This window comes from Zonotrichia albicollis, chromosome 10, assembly GCF_047830755.1.
Source record: "Zonotrichia albicollis isolate bZonAlb1 chromosome 10, bZonAlb1.hap1, whole genome shotgun sequence".
Taxonomy (NCBI): domain Eukaryota; kingdom Metazoa; phylum Chordata; class Aves; order Passeriformes; family Passerellidae; genus Zonotrichia; species Zonotrichia albicollis.
This window is the reverse complement of record NC_133828.1, coordinates 33,417,384-33,439,877: the sequence shown is the minus strand read 5'-3', so window position 1 is coordinate 33,439,877 and position 22,494 is coordinate 33,417,384. Positions and strand designations below refer to the sequence as shown.

Sequence of the window (22,494 nt, the reverse complement as noted above, 5' to 3'; positions counted from 1 at the left end):
CTTTAATTCACATCCAGTGAATTTCTGCTATTAGTGTTCGAGAAAGAAAAGTATGACAGAATGGTGCAGTAGAACACGAGATCTTTTCAGACTGTTACTGCATTCTCTTTAGTTTGCAGAAGTCTTGTTTTAATTAATTTATAGAATAAAAACAAATGCTCTTCTACTGGGGCTTATCAAGTGATGCAATCTCTTAAGTCATACATTATGAAAAAGAACCAATTTCTACAGAAGAATAATAACTTCTTTCATACTACTTTTTGCAGGAGAATCACCAATAAAGCTAGCTTTTAAGAATCTGCAAATGCTGATAACTCCTGAACCAGAATTAGATTTCCTAGCAGCAATCAAAACTGCAGTATCTTCAAAAGCGCAAAACATTGGCAACTGCCAAAAAAAAGGTGTATGATAAGAAAAATGGTCATATTTTCATAGAGAACTTCAACAATCATCATTATTATCATTCTCAGAGATTGCCTCTTATGAAGAAGTGCCTTCACTGTAACACTGTTAGCAGTTTCATTTGACAGATATGATGCTGGTTAGCTTGTAGAGACTGACCTGCCCTCTTGCATACAGCTCTGGTCTCCAGGAAGAAATGCAATTATGTCTAAGCATTGTACTAAATAACACATCTGTGAGCTGAACTCATGTTTCAGGCCTGCAAAAACCATTGGCATGCAACACATCAGGCTGGGCAGTCATGCATAAATTCAGACTCCAGGATTTCCCTCCAGCCAGCAGGCCTGGTGCTGAGCATGACTCATCCCTGCTATCTGGGCTCATCAGCATGTGTAACCCTCCTGCTGGTGGGATTTGGGTGTTGTTTGTACTAAGGCAGCAAATAGCAAAAAACAACAAAAACCCCAACATTTTCAGTCTGGTTTTCTCATCTGTTTGGTGTTATGCAGACGTAAGATAAAGAAGCTAATCTTTCTCCTAAATGATTTTGTGGTTTCAATGCCAGACATGGCAGTAGATAAGCCAAAAAGAGAAGAATGACAAAAAAGGAAGTGTCATATACAGCTTTCTAGTTCTTCCATAAAAATAGAGAGACACCTTTAGTTTCCAGGGCAGTTCATCTGTCTTTTACCATTGTATGCACTGATACATAGTATTTTTTAAAGATTTGTGGATTCGTATTTGTACTTCAGGATAGGATTGAACTTCATGGCTTTGATTACTGTTCAGACCCAGTAAATGAGTGCATTTTTCTCTCTTTCTCAGGGGGAACAGCTTCCAGACAGAAGGGCTTTTTGGGATGTATTCGATCTCTGCATTTAAATGGACAGAAACTTGACCTCGAGGAGAGAGCTAAAATGACGCCTGGTGTAAGACCTGGATGCCCAGGACATTGCAGCAGTTATGGGAACCTGTGCCACAACGGAGGAAGATGTGTGGAAAAGTATAATGGTTACTTCTGTGACTGCACCAACTCGGCCTATGAGGGACCTTTCTGCAAGGAGGGTAGGCAGCAAGCTTTGATCCCAGTTATTTGTGCAATAACTCTGAATTACAGCACCATTTCACTCATGTCAGCTTGGTGTCCCCACATCTCAAGATATTCTATTATCAGTTGTTCCTTCAATGTTCTTAAATGTTTCTCTTAAGCAGAAGTCAACACCTCCTTTTGTTGACTTCTGTTTTGGCTTCAAAATTTAAATTGGCGTTAGTTGTACTAATAGTTTACCACTATATCCCACTATGATTCCTATATTCCATTGCATGTAACAATCCCCAGACATTAGGAAGTAGGGCTGAAATGTTTTATAGCAGGTGTTTGACCATGTCTGAATGTTTAGGTTGCTTGTTTTTTAAACCTCATCTTCTTTTGTTCACCTTAACAAATCCTTGAGGTTTTTCTTCACAAAGTTTTAGAGCATTGATGTGACAAAAAAGAGGTAGTCTTTTTATGTTGGTTTTTTTTTTTTCCATTCCTGCGACAGCCCATCCAAACGTTAAGAAATTTTTAAAATAAGCGTGAAGCATTCAGGAGAAAACTGATTTGCATGGTTCAGCCTTTGGTGAATGTGTCCTCACTGAACCTTTCTGGTGGCTTATAGGAGATGCTGTCAACACCAGAAAAAAGCAGGGCAAATATGGAACATCTAATTTAGACAACATGTTTTTTGGAACTAACAAAACCACTACTCAGTAACAGCAAGGTGCAGGGTGAATTTTTAATTTCCATGGCTGTCCCCCACCTCATAAATGTAACAGGTTTGCTAAGTGGGCTGCATCATCTGCTGGTGTAAATTGGCTTACTTGTTTAATGAAAACAGAAACATAAGTTCTAAGGATCTGAGGATGCACAGGTAGATGTTTCTTTTATCTGATGCTCCCAGAAACAGCTTCCCTTACTGGCTGCCTTTGGTCAAAGTGTTGCTTTCATAATTAATTTTTTTGAAAAGGAGATTGGAAAGAACAAATCTGTTTTGGGTCAAGACAGAGAATATTGCCTTACATGTCACTGTCAGAAGATGGTGAACAAAGAATTTATTTGGCTGGCAGACATTTGGGCTCTTCCATATTGTGGAATTCTGATTCCAGCACTGAAATAGTTGAGTTTATGTCTCCATACACTATTTCTCTCTGTGCCAGACAGACAATCTGCAAGGAAGGACACACTGTTACCCAAGTGAAGGAAGGGTGATGTCAGCTGGATCCAAGGGTGTTTTGCAGTGTTCTCATTCTGAGGCAGTTAGTTCTGGTCCATTCTTGCCTGGGAGATCTGAAAATGCAGTGGCTGAAATAATCCATTTGGTTTATATCTGCTTTCAGAGGTGTCTGCATTATTTGAAGCTGGCACTTCTGTTACCTATACTTTCCAAGAACCTTACCCTGTCACAAAGAATGCAAGCACCTCAAGCTCTGCCATTTATGTGGATGCTGTTGTGTCCAAGGAGAATATTGCGTTCAGCTTTCTTACAGCACACACTCCAAGCCTTCTGCTGTACGTCAACACCTACTTCCATGAATATTTGGCTGTGATTCTCTCCAAGAATGGTGAGTAGTCTTGATTTGCTACCCAAGGGAGGCCACTGCAACTCTGTGGAGTTTTGGGGTGGTTGGTTTGTTTATTGATTCATGGGGGTTTTTTTGTGGAGGAATAGTACAGAATTCTGCACAGATTTACGTTCATTTCTGTGTCTTCAACTTTATCAACTTCATCGTGTTTAGTCTGTGAAATGGGCATCACTCTTGTTTATGTTCCTTTATTTGGCATTCAGTGCTACACTTGCCTATTCAGTCTTTGAGTAATCATGTTGTTGGGGCTTAAAATGTGCTTTGACTTCCATTTGGCAGGGTTTTACAATAGTATTTCCTTGCTATTTATTCCACGGTGAGATCCATTAGGCCACCAAGATAAGGGAATGAGAAATACCATGTACAAGAGCACTTGGTGCAGAAATACACTATAATTTTATCCTTTGCATTTTGTCTGGGGCCATGTATTGCTCCTCACTGGATTGTTTCAATGGAATAAAGCCATTTTGTCTAAATATTAAAGCCAGAATATGTAAGAGTTTTCAAGGTTAATTGACCAAAACATGAGGTGTAAACTGATTTCCTGTTTAAAGATACTTAATGTGGGTACTTTTTGAAAATGTGTAAAGATTTTAGGGGCATACAGCTTTGTCTTCTCAGTAAAACTCAGGCTCCGGAGTCCTTGCAGTGCTTTCAGAAAACTCAATCCAGACAAACATCATCCTAGACAAATGGGAAAATATTAATTTTCCAAGAGTTGTCAGGCACTGGAGCACTGGAAGTGATGAGTAAGCATATTTGTGAGTCAGTAGCCTGTGGCAGAACAATAGAAAGTTAATGTAATGTGGCTGAATATGTAGATTTGACTGAATGACCCAGACCACTCTGAAGCCTTGGAAATTCCAAAAAAAGTAAGATTTCAAGTACTGTCAAATAAAAACCATAGAAGATTAAAAAAAAATGGTTTTATTCTCAACATAGAGTTTGCAATAGTTTCTCTCTTGTTCATGTCATGTGGCTAATATTAAAGCTGGCATGGGATAGTGGATTGGCACCCTAATCCCTGGGAGAGGCAACTGGAATAGAAACTGCCTGAACAGATCTACTCCAAGGGAAGCTTTGGCAGGGAGGTGGGGCTGCTGAGGTGACCCTAACCCTCTCCTGTCCAGTCCCGAATTTCCATCTCTAATTTACTCCTGCAGACCAGTGTTTATGATTTTCAGATGTATGAATATTCTAGTGTAGCTCCAGGGTGATGGAGGTGAGCCCCTGCTGAGGTGAAACCTTGGAATCTGCTCCTCAGTTACACTCAGGTCTCTTGATGCCACTCAGGCAGTTGAAATAGCCCTAAAGTTAATCACAATGTAATATCCATTTAAATCACCTTTATTGCTGCCAGAGTAGTCTGAAATGACCTTAAAAACATGAGTCAATTGACTTCTATTGATGGAATACACTATAAACAGCCTATAATTGTGGAGCTCTAGGAGGGGGTCTCTAATGGTGCTTGGGGCTGGGACCAAGACATGAGGGTGTCCTGTAGCAGCTCAGCAGGAGCAGAGCTTGAGACAATGAAAATGACCTTTCATTTTGTCAGCTGCAAATGTCCCATCAGTTCCCTTTGACTTAGATGGAAAGAGGCACTCAGCACAATCAGGCAGCACAAACCATGGTGCTTTTCTCAGATCTGCAGCTCTTTTTGTTAACTTCTAATATCATGGTAATAGTTGTTTAGAGGGCTGGTGAGACATCAGGCTCCAAAATTCTGGGCTATAATGTGTAGCACTATATGCAAATAATGATTAAGATAACTAGCTGACCTTTGTTAACTCCTGAAAATCTCCTTCAGGATTACTCAGTGCATGCTTCTGTGACATTTTTACAAGACAGTCATTGCGGTCATGTATATTCTCTGCCTTTTGTCCCAAATGGAATAATTCGTTAAATTTCATGTCCTTTTACTTTTTAGTCTTGTTGGAATTGAAATTATTCCAATGAAAATAGAATTCAGATATGTTACTCTTTCTTCCTCCAAGAGGTTTATGCTTGCCATAAAGTTACTGGACTATGAATATCAATGTCCTTTGTAGCATTAAAAGTGAGTGTGATTCCTTCTCTCTTACTGGCTCACTTTCAAGGAATCTTGCTGAGTCTGACAGTGTATGGTAGGACATAAGCAGGTCCCTGCTGGATAACTGATTGGTTAAATAAAGGTTAGGCTCCTGGAGAAATGGGAATGGGCATTCTCACTTAGGAGGTGAGCAAGCTATGGAGTAATACTCCTTAACCATAATCACAAGTCCCTTTCCACTTGTCAAAAATATATGTAGGAACAGTCTGTGTATAATTTAATACTTCACCTTTTGTAACTATTTTTGTAAGCTACTACTCATGTTTTTCTGTTATTCTCTTTCTATTATGCACAAAATAACTAGGCAAAGTATTAGTTAATAAAAGTGACTATGAGAAGAATGCTTTTTCTTCTTCTGACTTCTCACATTAAATATTAGGCATTAAAGAAGTGAAACTATTTTCAAGGATTATTCATAATTAGAGTATAATAAAAGGGCTTATATGAAAGTGAACTTGTATAGGCAGCTATGGTCTAATTCAGTCATGTGTGAAATGTTTCCTAAAACCTATTGATTTCAGTAAGTTTTTATATATATAAAACTTCTAGAAGCAGTTTCCACCTATCGAACATATTCCATAGCACAGAGTCTGTTCTTACCTCATGTCCTAGAAGTTTACAGGTAAGGTTTTCAAAAGCTGGTTTTAAAGATGACTTAGGGATTGTTTCCTCCATGAGTTAATACTGATGCCTTGAAATCATACGTGTGATTTGAAAATTGTAAACATATAAAAGCATCTTCCTTACCTCCCCAGTCTTTCATGGATTTTAAAATTACAGCTACATATATATGTGTATATATTGTATATGGGTGGGTGTGCATATAAAGCTCATGTAGTCCCATTGGCCCCACATCCAAGCAATTAGCAGTACTGGCATGATTGGCATTTTTAATATCTCTTTCTGTAGAAATTTCAAATTATAGTGCCTGTTACTAAGCTACAGAAAATGGGTAAATATCTCTAATTAGTCTTCTCAGTGTGCCAATCCACAGAAATTATCCATATCATGGGAAGGTGCTACCAAGAAAAGAGTATTTTTTTTCTTTCCCAAGCTAGCTTGTCACTGTACATTTTTGCAGTTATATGATTTCACAAAGTAACCAGTACCTTTGAGATATTACCTTTGCCTTGCTCCCTAAAGGTAATAAATGATGGGAGAGAAAAGCGTTAAAAGAAAGTATCTTGAAATACACTTCATTTCTCCTTTCTTCATTTTCCCTACCACCCTGCAAATAATCAAATGCAATATGAATATGATGAAATATATTGTCTGGAAAATGTTTTAACAAGTCTTTGATTCTCAGTTTGGTTGTCTTTCTCCATGGAAACAATATGATTCCTTATCTAGAAAAAAAGAAGATAGCTGGCACCAAAGAAGAGAGACAGAGATAGAATCTCAAACTATGCTAGAATGATTGAAAAATTATCTGTATTTATTATCTAATCTCATAAGAAATTAAACAATTTGAGTCCTTTTTTTTTTTTTTCTTTTTCCACCTTTCCAGCATCTATTGCCATCACACTGAGCTGTGTTCTCCATTTCTTTTGGAAAGCAAGACTCTGATTTTGCATAGGAAAGATTAAAGACAAGGAAAAAGGCACAGTTAAAAACAGCAGTACAAATGAAAACATCTCAAGTAATTCTTAAGTCTCTGATATTCAGCAAACAGTAGCAGGACTTGTATCAGCTCCACTTCTCTGACCTAGAATGTATTGAAATCAGCTGATATTTGAAGTGAATAGGAAAAGAAATCACAATGTGTAACAGAGGTAAGCTGAGTTAACACTCTAAAAAAGAAAAGAAACCAATATTGTCAGTGAGAAGCTACTGATTCATTTTTTCTTATAAACTCCTAATCTCCTGTAATCTCTTCCTGTCTCTGAGTCAGAAACAGCTTTTCTAATGAAAGCATGTAAATTCTCCGTATTGTTTTTGCCTTCAAGTATGTTGAGCTGCATCTCCAACAAGCAAAGCTTTTCTCACTCAGTGGAAAAGAGATGCAAAAAATCCAGTTCAGTCTTTGAGGCAAGGAATCTTTTGATCCTCTTCCCACTGTACCCTCTGAAGTTTAATGGGTCAAAACTAAAACGGGAAATAGGACTTGGGTGGATTTCAGAGGGTGATTCTTCTGGTTCCTTTTCCTTACTTGCTTTCCTTCCTGTCTTGGTTTTGGGATATTAACTTCAGAAAGTTATTGCTTCAGAAGGACCCTCTCAACTACTCTATTGCTTGTGCAGTTGTCTTCTCTTTTGAGAACACCTTGTGCCTTACAGACTTGCAGCACGCATTGAACAACCTGCACACTTTGTGTGGCTGAAGTGGGAAATGGTGACATGGTTCAGGTATAGTTGCTTTTAACAGATCAGGAGCAGGAAAGAAAGTCCTGTTGGGAAGTGTGGGAGACAGCTTTGTGGAGGAGACGAGTAATGTGAGTGACTGAGAATTGTTCCCAGTCTAGCTCTGGTTCACAGCCGTTCTGTGGCAGATAGCATGTATGTCTTCTAAATATAATTGCAAGCAACTGTTGCAGTTGGTCCCTGAAATCTCATTTTATTTACTGGGTGAAGGACCAGAGACAGTTTGATCAGTGATGGTGAATATAAAGGAAATTTCCCCCAGTTGCCTTAAATGGGAAGCTGGTTTTGGTACCATGAGTAGGCAGGGTTGGGGTGGCAGGAGATCTATCAGCTTATTTATCTAAAGAGAGAGATTTCTGTTGTTAGAAATCCCTCTGGTCACTTAGATGTTTCCTTGTTGTAAGCAACTTCACGCAAAATAGGAGTGTTGATGAGAGTTTTCACTTCAAATCCAGTACTAAAAAGTCTTTGAGGAAAGAGGTTGGACTTGGCACCCAAACCCAATTCTGTCTTTTGTTTGTGTTAGCATATGGCGCTTTAAATTTCTAAGTGTGCAAAACTAACTTGAAAGAAGAAGCTGCCATAAAATTCAGCCAAGGACTCTGGCAGATCTCTATTTCTGCTTTCCAAGAGAAGAGAACTGAAAGATCTGTCTCATTAGCTGAATTTATGGACATGTTTGTACTCATCAAGATTATTTTGCCATACCGGAGAGCCAATAGATGTTCTGGCGACCCACAAGGGAAAACAAGAGAACTGTAATTAGATTACATAGAACAGGAAAGGTTGAACAGGCTGAATAATTGATCTGTGCTCTAGCTATATTCAGTCTGACTTTGAACATACTGCTATCTGGCATAAAACTCCAGACCATTGGCTGCAGATAATCATCTGGGAAGAAAAGCTGTGTTCCCATTGCTCATAGGAGGTAGTTATCTCCCAGGAGACTTGAGTTCCTAGTTCACAGTTTCCAGCTGATAAGTAATTTTTATTGTTGGATTTCCCTGGAAATGTCCTGAAAGGAATGAGAGGAAGGGCAGAAGGTCCTGTCTCATAGATGCTCCATATATTGTGTGTATGTATATGTGTATATATATATATATATATGCTCTTCAGTATTTCTGAAAGAAGAGTATTTCAAAACCCCTTTTATTGAAAAATTTAGCCTAGAAAATTTATAGGTGTGGATTTTCAGTTACTTTTAATTTAAGATTATCTGTTTTGTGGACAGACTGAGCTGTGTACTAAGCTGTAGTCCAGCAGAACCATTGATTTAAATGCTGCCTTGGAGCAGTCTAGCTTTTTGTACACAACAAAAATAGAGAGAGCCCAATACTTGGAAGACTGAGTCTTGGTCCAAACAAATCTCCTCCTCTTTCTAGTATATGGTATCCCTATTAACATGTTAATTTTTCCATATAGTATCAGCATATCAGTTATCCTGTCTGCATCATGAAAAGGTGATTCCTTCCTTCTTGCCTTTCTTGGTGGAATTGGGTGTTTATGTCCTAGTTTATACAAGTGGGAGTGGCCTTCAGGAACTGCAGGGCAAAGGTCTGGAGCAAGGTGGATGTGCACTTGGTAAAAGAGGGTCAGATCTGGGAATGGGCATTAAGCAGACTGGGCACCCATAAATCCGTGGGCCCTGGTGGGGTGCACCCACAAGTGCTGAGAGAACTGGAAGATGTCACTGCAAGGCCACTCAAAATGAAGTGGGCACAAACCAAAACATGAGACTTTTAGCATGAGAGTGACTGAGTTTGGCACATCATGCCTAGAGAACTGTGCAGTCTCCATCCTTGGAGGTATTCAGAAACTATCTAGACATGGCCCTGGAGAGCTGACCTGATCATGAAGAGTCTTTTTAGTAGGACAGGGATGAACATCATGTCCTCCAGAGATCCCTTACAACCTTAGCCATTCCATGGTTTTGTGCAAAATCACAAAAATATGCATGTGAAGGTAGATTACTGAAAGTTAATATGTGTAAGCATATATTTTACTAGAGAAAAGTCATTACAATGCTACCATTATATGGTTCTTGCAAAAGGATTTTTACTAGGTAAATTATTAATTTTTCCTCTAATTTTTCCCTATAGATGACTAAAGAACATGAGTCAGTTCTTTGTATCCCAGTGGTTGCAGCTATAATCAGGAGGTCACTCACTAAAGGACCCAACATCTCCATTCACAGAGACTGGCATAGCCCATGAAATAGGCAATCCTTAGATTGACTTGCTGGTCAGAGGAGCAGAAAATTTCCCAGAGATTCCTGATCAGCCAGGCAGTTCCTCTAGAGCTCAACACAAACAGGCATCATTAACCTCAGAAAGCCATTAATCCACAAAGTTCTGTGCTGCCTGTCTTATGAGTTAAGAATGAAAAGGACATTTTAGAAGAAGCATATGATTACTTCTCAGTAGTTTTGTCTAAAAAATTATTGCTCGCTCTTCTGCTCAGACATCATGCAGTGCTGAAATTGCTTCTTTTTTTCCTGTTCATACCATCTTTTTACTGTGTTCTCATTGCTGAACACAATGGCTATTTGTTAGGTCAGCATGACACGAGTCCTTGCTTGAACAGGCATCTGTACTGCCAAAATGAAAAGAAAAATGGTTAAAAGATATTAGGAAAAAAAGAAACTGTGAGCCAGAATCACTGTGAGGGCAGGCTGGGATGACTTTCTCAGGGTATCACAACAGCAGGTCTGGGTTTTTTCCCAAGAGCTTTTCACACAGCATTAATGATGTTGCATAATTTGCAAAGCAAGGTTGAATTTTTGGAATAAAATTCACAGGATGATACTTTGTATTCCAATCACTGGTTAAATAATAAAAACTCTTCCTGCCATCCTGGCTGCTCTGCAAGTCTTAAGTAAAATGTACAGAGAGAGATGGAAGCCTGGCAAGATTTTTCTTAATACAAAGGTGAATAAACCTGAGAATTTTTGGATACCATCCCTGGAAGTGTACAGGACCACGTTGGATACGACTTGGAGCAACCTGGTCTAATGAAAGGTGTCCCTTCCCATGTCCCCCTCCATGGCCGGGAAATTGGAACTAGGTTATCTTTAGGGTCCTTTCCAACCCAAACCATTCTATGATTCTGCGATAGCCTTTGTTAATGAAGGGTCTAAAATATCAAAGAATCTGTAGGAAAGGTAGTGTTTAAAATTTACTAGAATAAACCTTAGCATCAGAAAGCAAGTGCTTTCAGAGAGATTTAACTGCAACTGAAACCCTCAGTTCTCTTCTTCATATTTATATTCAATCACCTTCAGGGAAAGAAAAGATAGTTAATATTGCATCACTTTGTAAAAGAAACAATAAACACTTCCTTCACAAAAAGAAATACCTGAGAATGCAGAGATAATGATGATGACTAATAGTGGGTTTCTTAAATTGCTCCTGCCTTGGAGGTTTCATGTCATTTTCCAACAGATGAACATTCATGTATTTTAACAGTGGATAAACTGGTAAAGTTTATAAAGAAGGAAGATGTTTGTCAGCATAAACTAGTAAAGTTTATAAAGAAGGAAGATGTTTGTCAGCAGCCATCAAGCTGGTAGATCCCAAATTGTCGCAGCACTCTGTCTATTTGCCTCCAGGGTACATAAAAGCACCACTGTGCATGCTTACCCATGAGCTGAACTGCAGGGACAGTTCCCTGCAGTTTTTTATTTTCCCACATCCATGGGTTACCCCTATTCCCATTTTAGACCCAGCCACATCATGTACATGAGCTGTTTTATTCAGATAAGAGGTTCCCTTAAAATCACTGCAATAAGCTCTGTGTTTAGGCCACTCAGTGTGTGCATCACGAGCTCTTGGACTGTGGTCCTCTGGGTAATTTTTTAGATTTTGCTATATTTTCTATCTTTGAAGCAAGAAGCATCTGCCCATTCCTTGTTAATTGCTGGTCAGTCTGTGTTCAGCCAACTGGCAGCTGGTGGGAATGAGATGTCTGTGAAGGTTAAACACATTTCTCAGTCATGTAAGGGAACCAGCTACATTTATTGATGTTTAAGTGACAATCTCAATCTGGGTCCAGCTGTCTAGCAGGATTGTGGAGTGAACTGAGGTCATGGGCCTCCAGATAGGCTCCTTTTGCTGTGTGTGTTTTTTTTCTAAGTTGAAGAAATGCAATGTGAAGAGCAAGTGCTGTTTTTCTTTTTTTTTTTTTTTTTTTTCTTAAATAGAGGATGGCCTAAATATGACCCTTGAGTCCTGAATGTCTCAAGCATTGAGTGAGAGGCATTCAAATAATACTCAAATAATCTCCTATTTTTTAATTACAGAAAGAGACTGCAAAAAATTGAGTGGTGGATTTTTCTTTTAAACCCTATGAAACAGTAATGTCTAAGCAAGTGTAATGGCTGAGTAGTGATATCAGCAACATGTTCAACAGTTTTTTTCTTTGTTTTTTCTATGCAAAACAAATAGCAAGAGCCACCTCCTAAATAAATGCAAGTACTTTCTTAGTTAAATGCCACTGGACACTGAAGAGATGGGCTCTGTTCTTAAAATCACCAGCAGCACTTCCAATGGAGAGTAAATTTACTGAGTAAATATCCCTGGGGAGAAGCTGCTAATTAAGGAACATGTTTCTAAGCCAGCTGCTCCTAACTGAGAAAACAGTGGTTCATTTTTAAATATCTAGGCTATGAAGAGGGACACTGCCACCCTGAAACTGTGCAAGTTCCCAGAGATATATTTTGTGGTAGACATGACTGAATAGTGTCATGTGTTGTTCTGCAATCAGGAGTGAGCAAACATTTATACCTCATTTGCTGCAAATGGCTTTTGAGCCAATACTTTATTTTTTTCTAATTTAATTTTTTTTTCATAATTGCAACATCAGTAGCCTCACTAATATATTCCACCCTTTGTTTAATTTATGCTTTCCTTAATTATTTTCTCTTTCAGCTACAGCTTGGGTGAGTCTGGAGAATGTGTGTGGTGGTGTAGTTAAAGTCTAGCAGTCCAACAAGGGTGACTGCCAATTTGAGACAGCTGTAAGAAGTTTTGTTATCCTAAACACTTTGCTGGGTGACTCTGAGGCAGCAAGACATGCAGGGGTTGTCCAGTGCCCTTTTATCTAATGCAGTGTTTCACTATTTCATACATGCACTTTTACCCCAGATCAGAGCTGTCAGCTGCCCTGGTTTAAATGTGTAAGTGATGCTACACTATGGTGATAAATTTGTACGTTTTACATGTGCCACCCACATGTGCTCCCTGAATTAACCTCAACTTCTCTGAGCAGAGCAAGATGTCTCACCAGCTGCTCCAGCCAGTTTAAGTCATTAAAAAGTGCTGTTGAAGTTGGCGAGAGTCGTTGGGTTCAATTTGGGCTCGTTTAAAACCGGTTTCCATAAATAAAGGTCCTGCAGAGAAGTCTCAGACTCACACAGATGCCATTCCCTTCCTTGCTGTTTGGTCCTTCAAGATGAAATGACACAAGACCCGTGGTCCTGGTGACAAGGCTGACAAGAATTTGACTTAAGAATGATGGATTTACAGACCAAATTCCTGATAATTGATTTCACTTTTATGCAAAGCTGCTTTAATCTTGTTGCCAAATACCTAGCACTGGCTGAGGTCTTTCAAACAAGCGAGTCTTTTCTGAGCTGGCACATTCTGTGTAACATTTTCCCTTTTCTGGGTGATGATTTAAAAATTACTGTTTGATTTTCAACACAAGCTTTGGCAGTCCAGAATGAATGTAAAGTTGGAGGGCATAGGCCACAAAGCCAACAGATTATTTCTGATATTCCACTCAGATGCTGCTGTAGACACAGAGAGAAGAAAGGCAGCTCTCCTGTTGACATGTTCAATCAGCACAGCTTTGGGACATGGAATATGTAACACCATGGCCACACTTATTCTTCACACTGTTCAGTCTGGGAATATTTTTTTTTTGTTCTTCAGACTGAACACTTTGAAATCTCTAACCAGTTTTGTGTCCTTATTACCACTAGACATAAGAGCTGCTACAGCAGCTCGTCCTCAGAAAAAGAAGCGGTTTGAAGGCACCATGCTGTTCCTGTAGCTGCCTGGAGGTTGGTTATGCTGGCACTGATCATTAGTGTTCTTCTAGCAAGTACAAGTGCTGGCCTCCATCATCATTGAAAGAGTGTCCTGGGAGTGTTTTGTTTCCGAAAAGCCACCTCAGACTTAGTCACCAGCATGGGATGGCATAAATCATGCCCTTTGGTCTCTGTTTCCCAGGACTTCCCTCTGCAGAAGGGAACCCCCAGGAATCCTGTTAAAATGGCTCTTAGCTGTTTGATATCTTCAGGGGGATGTCAATCAGCCCCACAGCTGTGGATTTTAGTGAGGACCACAGCGATGTGCAGAGAGCCAGCTTTGACTCTGGCAGTGGTCTCATCCCAGCAGCACGGCAGCCCAGGTGGAATCATTTCCTCAGGAAGGAATGAAAAGAAGCCACGCTGTGCTCGGTAACTCTGTGGCCAAGCCAAGCCTGCCCCCCTGTCAGGCTGCTCTAGGGGCAACATTCCAAAATGAAGGGGATGGGTAACTACAATCATCATGTGTGAATCTACTCTTACCTAATACTGCTGGGGTGATGAGCCCACTAAAATTTTCCAGCCCAAGGCAAAGAGAAGGATCTCTGTCTTTTCCTTTCTCTCTCTCCTTTATTGACTTAACAATTGCTCCAGCAATTCAACGTACTTTAGAGAAGGAGCGCAACTGGTTGAGCATTGCTTGAGCATTATGACACTCCAGGTGTGCATGCTCAGACATGGAGAGCTGAAAAGAGGATGACAGGCATGACTACAAGACTGACAGAAATTACACTGCTCATGATTAGTGTGAACCCCTGTTGCGAGGCAAAAATGATGCAAAATAGAGAATAGGGAGAATGGAGCTGGTTTATACACTGATTTCCATTTGCAGTTTCTGACACTGGGCTGATGTGATGGAGAAAGTCAGTGGACCAGATAATCAAAATTCAGAGGACAAAATAAAATTCTTAATAATAATCCTAATTAACAATCCATTCATTTTGCTTGTCAAGTAATAAAATGGCAATTTAATCTGCCAGGAAAATTATTCTGTAATCTGAAGCAGAAGTTTTAGTATTGAATGCAAAGCAAAATTAGCTCTCATCTACAATGGTGAAAATTCAAAAGCACAACAGTAGATAAGGTCATGTACTTCTGGTTTATATTAATACATATTTGACCCCAGGCAAAGTGCCAACTTGAATTCAATAGTTTTGAAGAGCAGCTGTCCATAAAAAGAGTTGCCGCTGGAACTCAAAACAATTTGACAAAATAAAATTCCATTCACCGATCTCTTTACATGATTTAATGTGAAATTGCACCACTTTAGAAAGTAAGATCTGTTCTCAATGGATGCCAAGAGCCTCCTCCATTGTCTCCCAAAAAATGGAACAGATGGTTTCTGGTTTAAAATCACTGCTTCCGTGACAAAGTCAATGGGTAAATCCCTGTTTGCTGCAGCTGAGAGCCTGGATAGACTGCATGTCATGCTGGCTCTCTTTGAACACAGATGTGCTGGTTGTTGTTGTTGATCACCTGCATACACCTGCATACATAATTATAATTTTATACACATCTTTGTTCGTGGCCTTCAAAAAGAGCAGAGTTTTTTTTCACATTTACAAACTTAAGCTCACAGACCACACCCAAGCCCTGTTCCATTTTGTGCTTTACATCCCTTTCAAAGGCTCCAGGTAAGAGACAGCCTATAAAGAGCTTCTGCTGAGACATGAATTTTAGTTTGGACCAGCCTTTTAGATTACCATATCTTAGTTCCAGTTTACTCTGTGTGGTCATCTTGGCTGTGGTGTCAGGGTCAGTCAACCTTTCTGCTTTCTATCAGCTCTCCCACTGCCCAGAGCAAGAACTTCCTTGCATTGGGCTTCTTTTCTCATGTATTTCTAAAGTGTTTCTGAGATGTTTACACTGTTAATCCCTGTTGATGCATCTTCTAGTCAGTACCAGATAATGTGATGGTGATTTAGTTTGGACCTTTGAGTGTGACAGTCATGGTGATAGACAGCACCTCCTTGCCCTCACTATGCAGTGAGGGCTGGGAGCTCTTCACTATGGTTTGGGGCAGCTGAATTGGGACCTATAATATCACACTGAATAATTTAGCAGCTTTTATTGACCTTGATGGTCTTCACAAATTCCCCTCTAATGTCCGTAGCTATGTGTGAGAATTTAAATGCTTTTCATTGCTTGTTTTTTTTTTTCATTTTCACTTTAAAATTTCTCCTGGTCCAGCAGACTTCTCAATCAGCTAAAAAGCCTTCATCCTAGAAGTTTATTCTCATTTTCCCTCTTGATTTTGAAAGCTTTTTTTCTATCCTACAAATCCCAGAGAGTGTCAGTGCTCATCTGGGACATACTGAATTTTGTAAAACTTTTTTTTTTTAAGTACAGCTCTTAGGAGGAAAACATCCTGGCAAGGTAAAAGGAGGGAGAATGATCTTAACTGGACTAGGGATTCCATCTTGAATGACTACCAACTTCTGAGGTGTGTAGAGGTGGAAAAATTCCTGACAATTTTCAGAACAGGGAATAAATGCAGGACCATTTCTCAGGGTTGGGGTGCTGTCAGAATTTATTTTCTCTTTGGGGACAGTTTAAAACAGCAATAGAAAAGCTTTTGAACTATACAGTACTACAGTTCCATGAATTTTGGTTGCTGATGCATAAAAAGAGTTCAGAAATTTTAAGATTTTTTTTTCTTTGCTACTCAATTCCCAGAAAAGTATGCTTGAAAGGATTTTACCAGAATAGATCCTTTTGCTTTTAGATTATGCCATATGTAGCTCCATGTGTGTATATATCAATACCATCTATATCTATCTATATCTATAATCTATACACAATTCCTGTAGTCGTTTGTTGAAGGATTGAAATTCATACCGGATTCCTCATTTCCTTGTGCATTTTGTTTTGTTACAATACTGTTATTTATCAGAAGTCACAAGCTTATTTTGATAGCAAGACAGAATGAGATGTTTAGCATTCATTTTTATATGAAGTAAATTAATTCCTTGAAATATGTTAGAAGTAAAGGTTCTTCTTTATTTCATATAACTGATAACGTAAGTACAAGACTTTAAGTGTTTGGAATTTACTTACAATTTTTACTGTTGTCGCTGTTACATCTGGATGAAAATAAATTATAAAACCCCAGCATTATCAGTTTAGCAGAGCAGTGCAAGCCCTGCATGCCCTCTGCTGGAAGTGATCCCTTGCAGGATGATGTAGATCAGCTGTGGCAGTGCTCAGTGTCTGACCTGCAGACAGACACACTCGCCTTTGATATACTTAGTTACTCATTAAGTTATGTGTTTCCATAGCAGTTTGTTAACTCAGTAGGAAGGAAAGCTCCTCCAGTGCATTATTTTCTTCACACTTTTCATTACAGCTTGAACTCTTTCAGCCTTCTTCTTGACTTATTAACCTTGTTACTCCATAGCAATATAAAGAAAATTAGTTATTTGTTGTGGAAAGTTATTGAATGATATCACATCACTGACACAGGTTTTCTATGTACAATTTTTCTCTGCTTTTAAGGAAGTTTACAGGTTCGATACAAGCTGAGTAAGGATGGGCTCCTCATTTTCACCATTGACTCTGGAAATTTTGCCAACCGAGAGCTGCACCATGTGAAGATTAACAGGGAAGGCAGAGAGCTCGTCATTCAGGTATGGCACGGCTTGTGCTGGGTGGCAAATAACACTACAGGCCACAGACACTGGCACAGGTAGCCCAGAGAAGTTGTGGATTCCCATCTCTGGAAGTGTTCAAGTCCAGATTGCTCTGAGAACCTGTCAGTGGGTGCTGTTCCCTGTGCACAGCACGAGGGCTGGAATGAGATGGTCTTTAAGGTCCCTTCCTGCCCAAGCCATTGTATGATTTATGAATTCTAGGAATCAGACTCCCTGATCTCAGTGCCTGATCAGGGGCAGGAGGCAAAGGTTTCACGCTCATCCTGCAGCAGAACAGCCCTGTAGCTTCAAGCAGAGCTCCACCTGGACCCTCAAAGAGTGCCCAACAGTGGTGGGTGTTTTCCATTGAAAGGTCTTCCCTTGCTTCTGACAAAATGTGAATTAGGAAACACCTTTGGCCAGAAGTTCATCTGGACCACTGGAGTGGTTCTGGGGCTTAGGAATGTCTGTGTGATCTGTAGTCTCCATTGAAACACACAGTAGGGATCATGGAAAAGCTGCAAAAGGGAGAAAAAAAGCTGAGGAATTCAATTTTGGTTAGGGTATATTAACCAAAGGAGAATGTGACCCCAGCTGCCTTATCCTCTCACAGAAAAGGAAAAGCTGAGGGAATGCAGGGTGCAGTCAGCATGTACATGGCACTGCCCCATCCTAGAAACTGGAAGCAAGCCATGCTGAGTGTGACAACCTCAAGAGGGACAAAACCCCTCCCCTGCCTTGTTGCCCTGCATCACCTGTTTTTCCAAGGTAGGGAGAAGAGGACCATCTTGCTGCTCCTTCTGCTTTTCTTCTAAGGCTAATTATAGCCATCCATATTGCAAAACAGGTTGGCTAGATCTGGGCAAAAATCGTTTAACAAGGAAAGGTGGCAGAGTCATAGAGAGAGGTTGTATCTTAAGGAATAGAATGAAAAGATAGAAACACACAGTGTTGCATTTTTTCTCTCTACAGTTTCCATCTCTGGGTGGTAAAATCACACATCACACAACTACAGTGGGTAGGCCTCATTATCTAAGAAGAAGGGTTATGCTAAAAGCCAGGGTTTTCCTCAAGTACCAGTCTTCTATTGTCTGCTGCTCTGTGGTTTTCTTCTGTGCAGAACTAATTCTTCACAATACATTTCTAGAGTGGCCTCCTTTGAGTGTATTTTGAAGTGACTAGACATGGATTTTGGGAAGCAGGGGGATTTCAGGGTCAAACATTTTAAGCTTTTCTGCAGGGGAAGTTTCTTCAAAGTCCTTTATATGACTATTCTGGTATACCTTTCAGCTTCTCATGCTAAAATCAAAGCACATCCACTTTGCTATCTTTAGAAACTGAATCACGCTTGGGGGCAGAATTAACAGATTGGCAGCTGAGAACATTCCCAGAAGTTTGCAATGAGTACAATGAGATCTAGGGGTGTCCATGTACTGTTGTACTGAAGTAATGATATTGACCTTTTTCAGGTTGATCAAGTTCTCAAACTCAAACACAACTTTTCTGAGATTGATTTCAAGGCCATTAAGTCACTCACCTTGGGCAAGGTCACAGGTAGGTTCTACTAAATATACTCCTGATTCATGAGATGTTGCAGTGCTGGAATTAGTCTGTGCTGTGTGTTGGGTTTTTGATAGAATTGCGGGTTTGTTTGGATGGTTTTTGCTGGAAGAGTTGGCCTGAGCCTTCCAGTACTCTATTTATATATCTCATCAATGCAAAACTTTGGCAGCTTTACTTGTTTGCATTGATAGCAATATTAAGTGCTCCAACTGCTCCCCCCAGTGAAGTGATTCATACAGCCTCTGTGGCTGCACAGGGCAGCATCTTAGCCTAATGATACCATTTTGCTGACTGCAGCTTCCTCCTCTCCAGCCATTTCTGTTTCCTAATGATAAGAACAGCACAATGGAGCCTTCATCCTCCTGCCCTTTTTTTCACTGCCAGTCTTTTTCCATTTGAATTCTGCAAGGAATATTGCACATAGCACTTAGGCCACAATTCTGCATGTTCTGTACATGTTTCCTTGATCTTTACTCCTCCACACTAGAAAGCCATTACAAGCCCTGGAAAACCCTGCCTGAAATTTAGAAAATAGAACTGCTCTTTTTTATTGTCAAGTATGTCATATTCCTTTATATTAGAGTCTTGCTCTTTCCCAGTAAGATTCTAAAAACCGTCTTTACAGACATTTCAGTCCTTTGTTCAAATTGGACCTCCATATCAAGCCTGACATCTGAGTCACCATTGCAATTTTATATGTTTCATTATTAGCACACGAGGCCTGTGGGACTGGCAGCTAGACAGGCTCTACAGACATCCCCTGGTGCCTGCTTGTGCAGTGTAACTCTGAAGAGTGATAATGGTGCATTCTGCATCGTGTTTAATTAAGTAGATTAAGAGCAGGACCTGATTATCCCCTTAGTTATATATAATGGGTTTTTTTTCAGAATGCAGCTGCCTTCCAAGCCTTTGTGGACAGGTTTGGGAACCTGACAGTTTTCAGCCCAATTCAGAGCTAAGCTAAAATTCCAACTTTGTCAGCGTTTAGCTGTAGTGCTAAAAATCTAAAAGGACATTACTCATCCTGACCTCTACCTAGAACTCTAGCTATAGACACCAAATAAATAAAGCAAGGATTTTTTTTTTTTACCAGAAAGATGGAAGGTAGCACAAAGCCCTTCAAAAATGTAGCCAGGAAGCTGACATGGTGCAGCTCAGCATTATGGAGAGAAACTAGGTTGAGTCACAAAAATATTATTAACTTCACAAGTGCAAATTGTTGCAAAGCCAAAAAGTCCAGGTGTATCTCCAAAGGTCAGCCATTCAGTTCCACTGAAGACCATTGACTTTTACCCTTCCTTTATTTCTGTCTTGCCCCAAAGTTTATTGAGGTTTTGTTTTAGTATAACAATAGTTCATATTCTGTAATGGCACTAAAGCCATAAGCTTGGCCATCCAGCTGGTGAAATACTATTGCCATACTGGAAATGACACAATGCATCCCAGCAAGTCACTTTAATTCCAGCCTAATTCTAATCCCAGGGGTTTTTTTCTTTTGTTAAGTGAATTTCCACAAACTGTTTCTTCTATGTTAGGATTTAATTTTCCAGGTTTTATCCCACAGCAATAGCTATGCTGAGTCCTTGTGCCCTCAGAAAATCACAGACATTCCTCAGTCTTCTCCCTCCAGGATAAACACTCCCAGCTCTGTCAATCCTCTCTTCACAGGAGAGATGCTCTGGTCCCTAAATCACCTTTGCAGCCCTTCACTGAACTCACTCCAGTAAGTCCATGCTTTCCTCCCATTGGGAAGCTGTCTCTCTCTGCAAAGCTGCTTAGCAGCTGCTCAGCCCCAAACCAGTGCTGCTGGATGGGGTTCTTTCTAAACCAAGTGCAGATCTTCCCATTTCCCTTGCTGAAATGCAGTGTTCTTGTTTTCTCATTCCACCAGCTTGTCAGCATCCCTCTGAATGGTGACACAACTATCTGGTCTGCCAACTGCTCTCCACCATGTTTTATCTTCTCCAAACTTACTCAGGTTACACACTATTCCATGATGTAACGAAATAAAGCCAAACCAGAAATTCCTACTGCTGCAATGTTAGGAGTATTGCTTTGTTGTACAAAGAGGAGAGCTAGACATTGTCATGTTGGGGCTGTGGAACTTACATAAGTATGTTAAATCATTATTTATCCTGGTGAATGGATAAAATGTTGACTATAGCTTATTTTAGTGATGGCTCGCCAGGTGAATCTGGGTGACTTAATCCAGCATCTGCCAAATTCTTCCTTCTCATTGCTCATGCCCTCAGCAAAGCATAAAACTTCCAGAGGCATGTGATGCTTTGGAGTAGACCTGGATGTCCTGTAGTGTTTATTTTGGATGCCACTGGGGTTGCACACCTAAAGGCATTCATTAGGAAATTTAAGTTCTACTGAAAGAGAACCCTGTAAAAGATTTTCTGTTCTACATGTCCTACATATCCATGCTGTAATCTTCTAAAAATATGCCTCTCTTCTTTCCTGTCACATTCCTGCTCATTTGTCTGCTCTAACAGCCTCATCCTGGCTGCCTAATCAGATGATTACACCACCTTCTTTTTTGATTCCATCATTAATTTTCCACTGACTGGGAAATCTCAAAGAGGTCTTCCAGCAGGACATCATGAAAGCCTGAAACTCCTTCCTCACCAGATTTTCTTATGATAGCCATTTCAGCACAGCTGGAACTTATGAAAAGCGCACTTTTATAAAATGACCAGTTTTTTAAATCATAGTGTTTCCCCTGCTTCTACCCCTCCCCACCCCAGCCCCATTACACCTTCTTTAGGTACTTACACTCCAATATTTTTTTCTCCTTTTCAAACCGGCTATGTTTTTTTTTCCAATGGCTGCCTTATTCACAGCTGCAGCTGTGAATTCTGGGGGAAAAACCCCCTCTGTTTTAGGCAGAGGAGTCTCACCTCGAATTGAAAACATAGGGACAGTCACTCTGCCACAGACTACTTGAATGACCTTGGGTAAGCCATTTATGTGCAGATATAAAGGTAAGCAGGCATTTTATTCCCACTGGAACCAGTCTGAGCTTTACTATCTCCCTTCTCTATCAGTAAAGCATAGATAATAGAACAGCACTGTATCAGAGGGGTGCTGGGAGGATAAAAGCATTAAAGGCTGTGAGCTCTTCAGATACACAGTAATGGGACCATATAGCTGCCTTGGAAAGATCAATCTAAATATAAGTGTGGCTTTGAAGACAAGGGAGTAAAAGGAAGCATCATTCAAGTAGCCAGCAGATATCTGTTGAATTCATCTTCACTGTACCCAACAGCAATAGGAAAATATTATTATCTTGTAGTTTGTTGTCATTTTTACTTCACAAATATAGAGCCAGGACACAAAAGGACCTATCCAAAGCTCATTGGTATCAATGGGAGTTTTTCCATGGATTTTAGTGAGTACTGGCTTCAGGCCCCAAGTGGGTCATACACTTTATGGCAAAGCCTCAGTGAAATTTTAACCAGAGTCCCAGTTCATTTACTTTAAGTGCTCCTTGCAGAGATCATACTGCTGTATTTAACCACATGAACATTGTGACCTAACTGTGAGGCTGGCTCTGCTCTGAGCAACGGATTGAACTGCATGACCTTCAGAGGTGTCTTTGAACTTAAATTATTTTGTAATTCTCTGATCTCAGAGACACATTTGCATTTGTTTAGGTGTTGTCTATAAAAAGCTGTTATCCAAGTGGAAAATACAATTCATTTGTTTGCAGGTTTACTTTAATGAATCCTT

The 22,494-nt window shown here is 39.9% G+C and overlaps 1 protein-coding gene across 1 annotated transcript in view; it reads left to right on the top strand.

Annotated features, from left to right (window-relative positions):
* CNTNAP5 (contactin associated protein family member 5) overlaps window positions 1–22,494 on the top strand; it is a 275,001-nt gene that overhangs the window by 233,047 nt on the left and 19,460 nt on the right. The window contains exons 18-21 of the mRNA XM_074548748.1: window positions 1,228–1,467; window positions 2,782–3,006; window positions 17,063–17,193; window positions 18,666–18,750. Coding sequence (XP_074404849.1) covers window positions 1,228–1,467; window positions 2,782–3,006; window positions 17,063–17,193; window positions 18,666–18,750 — 681 coding nt within the window. The remainder of the gene's footprint in view (window positions 1–1,227; window positions 1,468–2,781; window positions 3,007–17,062; window positions 17,194–18,665; window positions 18,751–22,494) is intronic.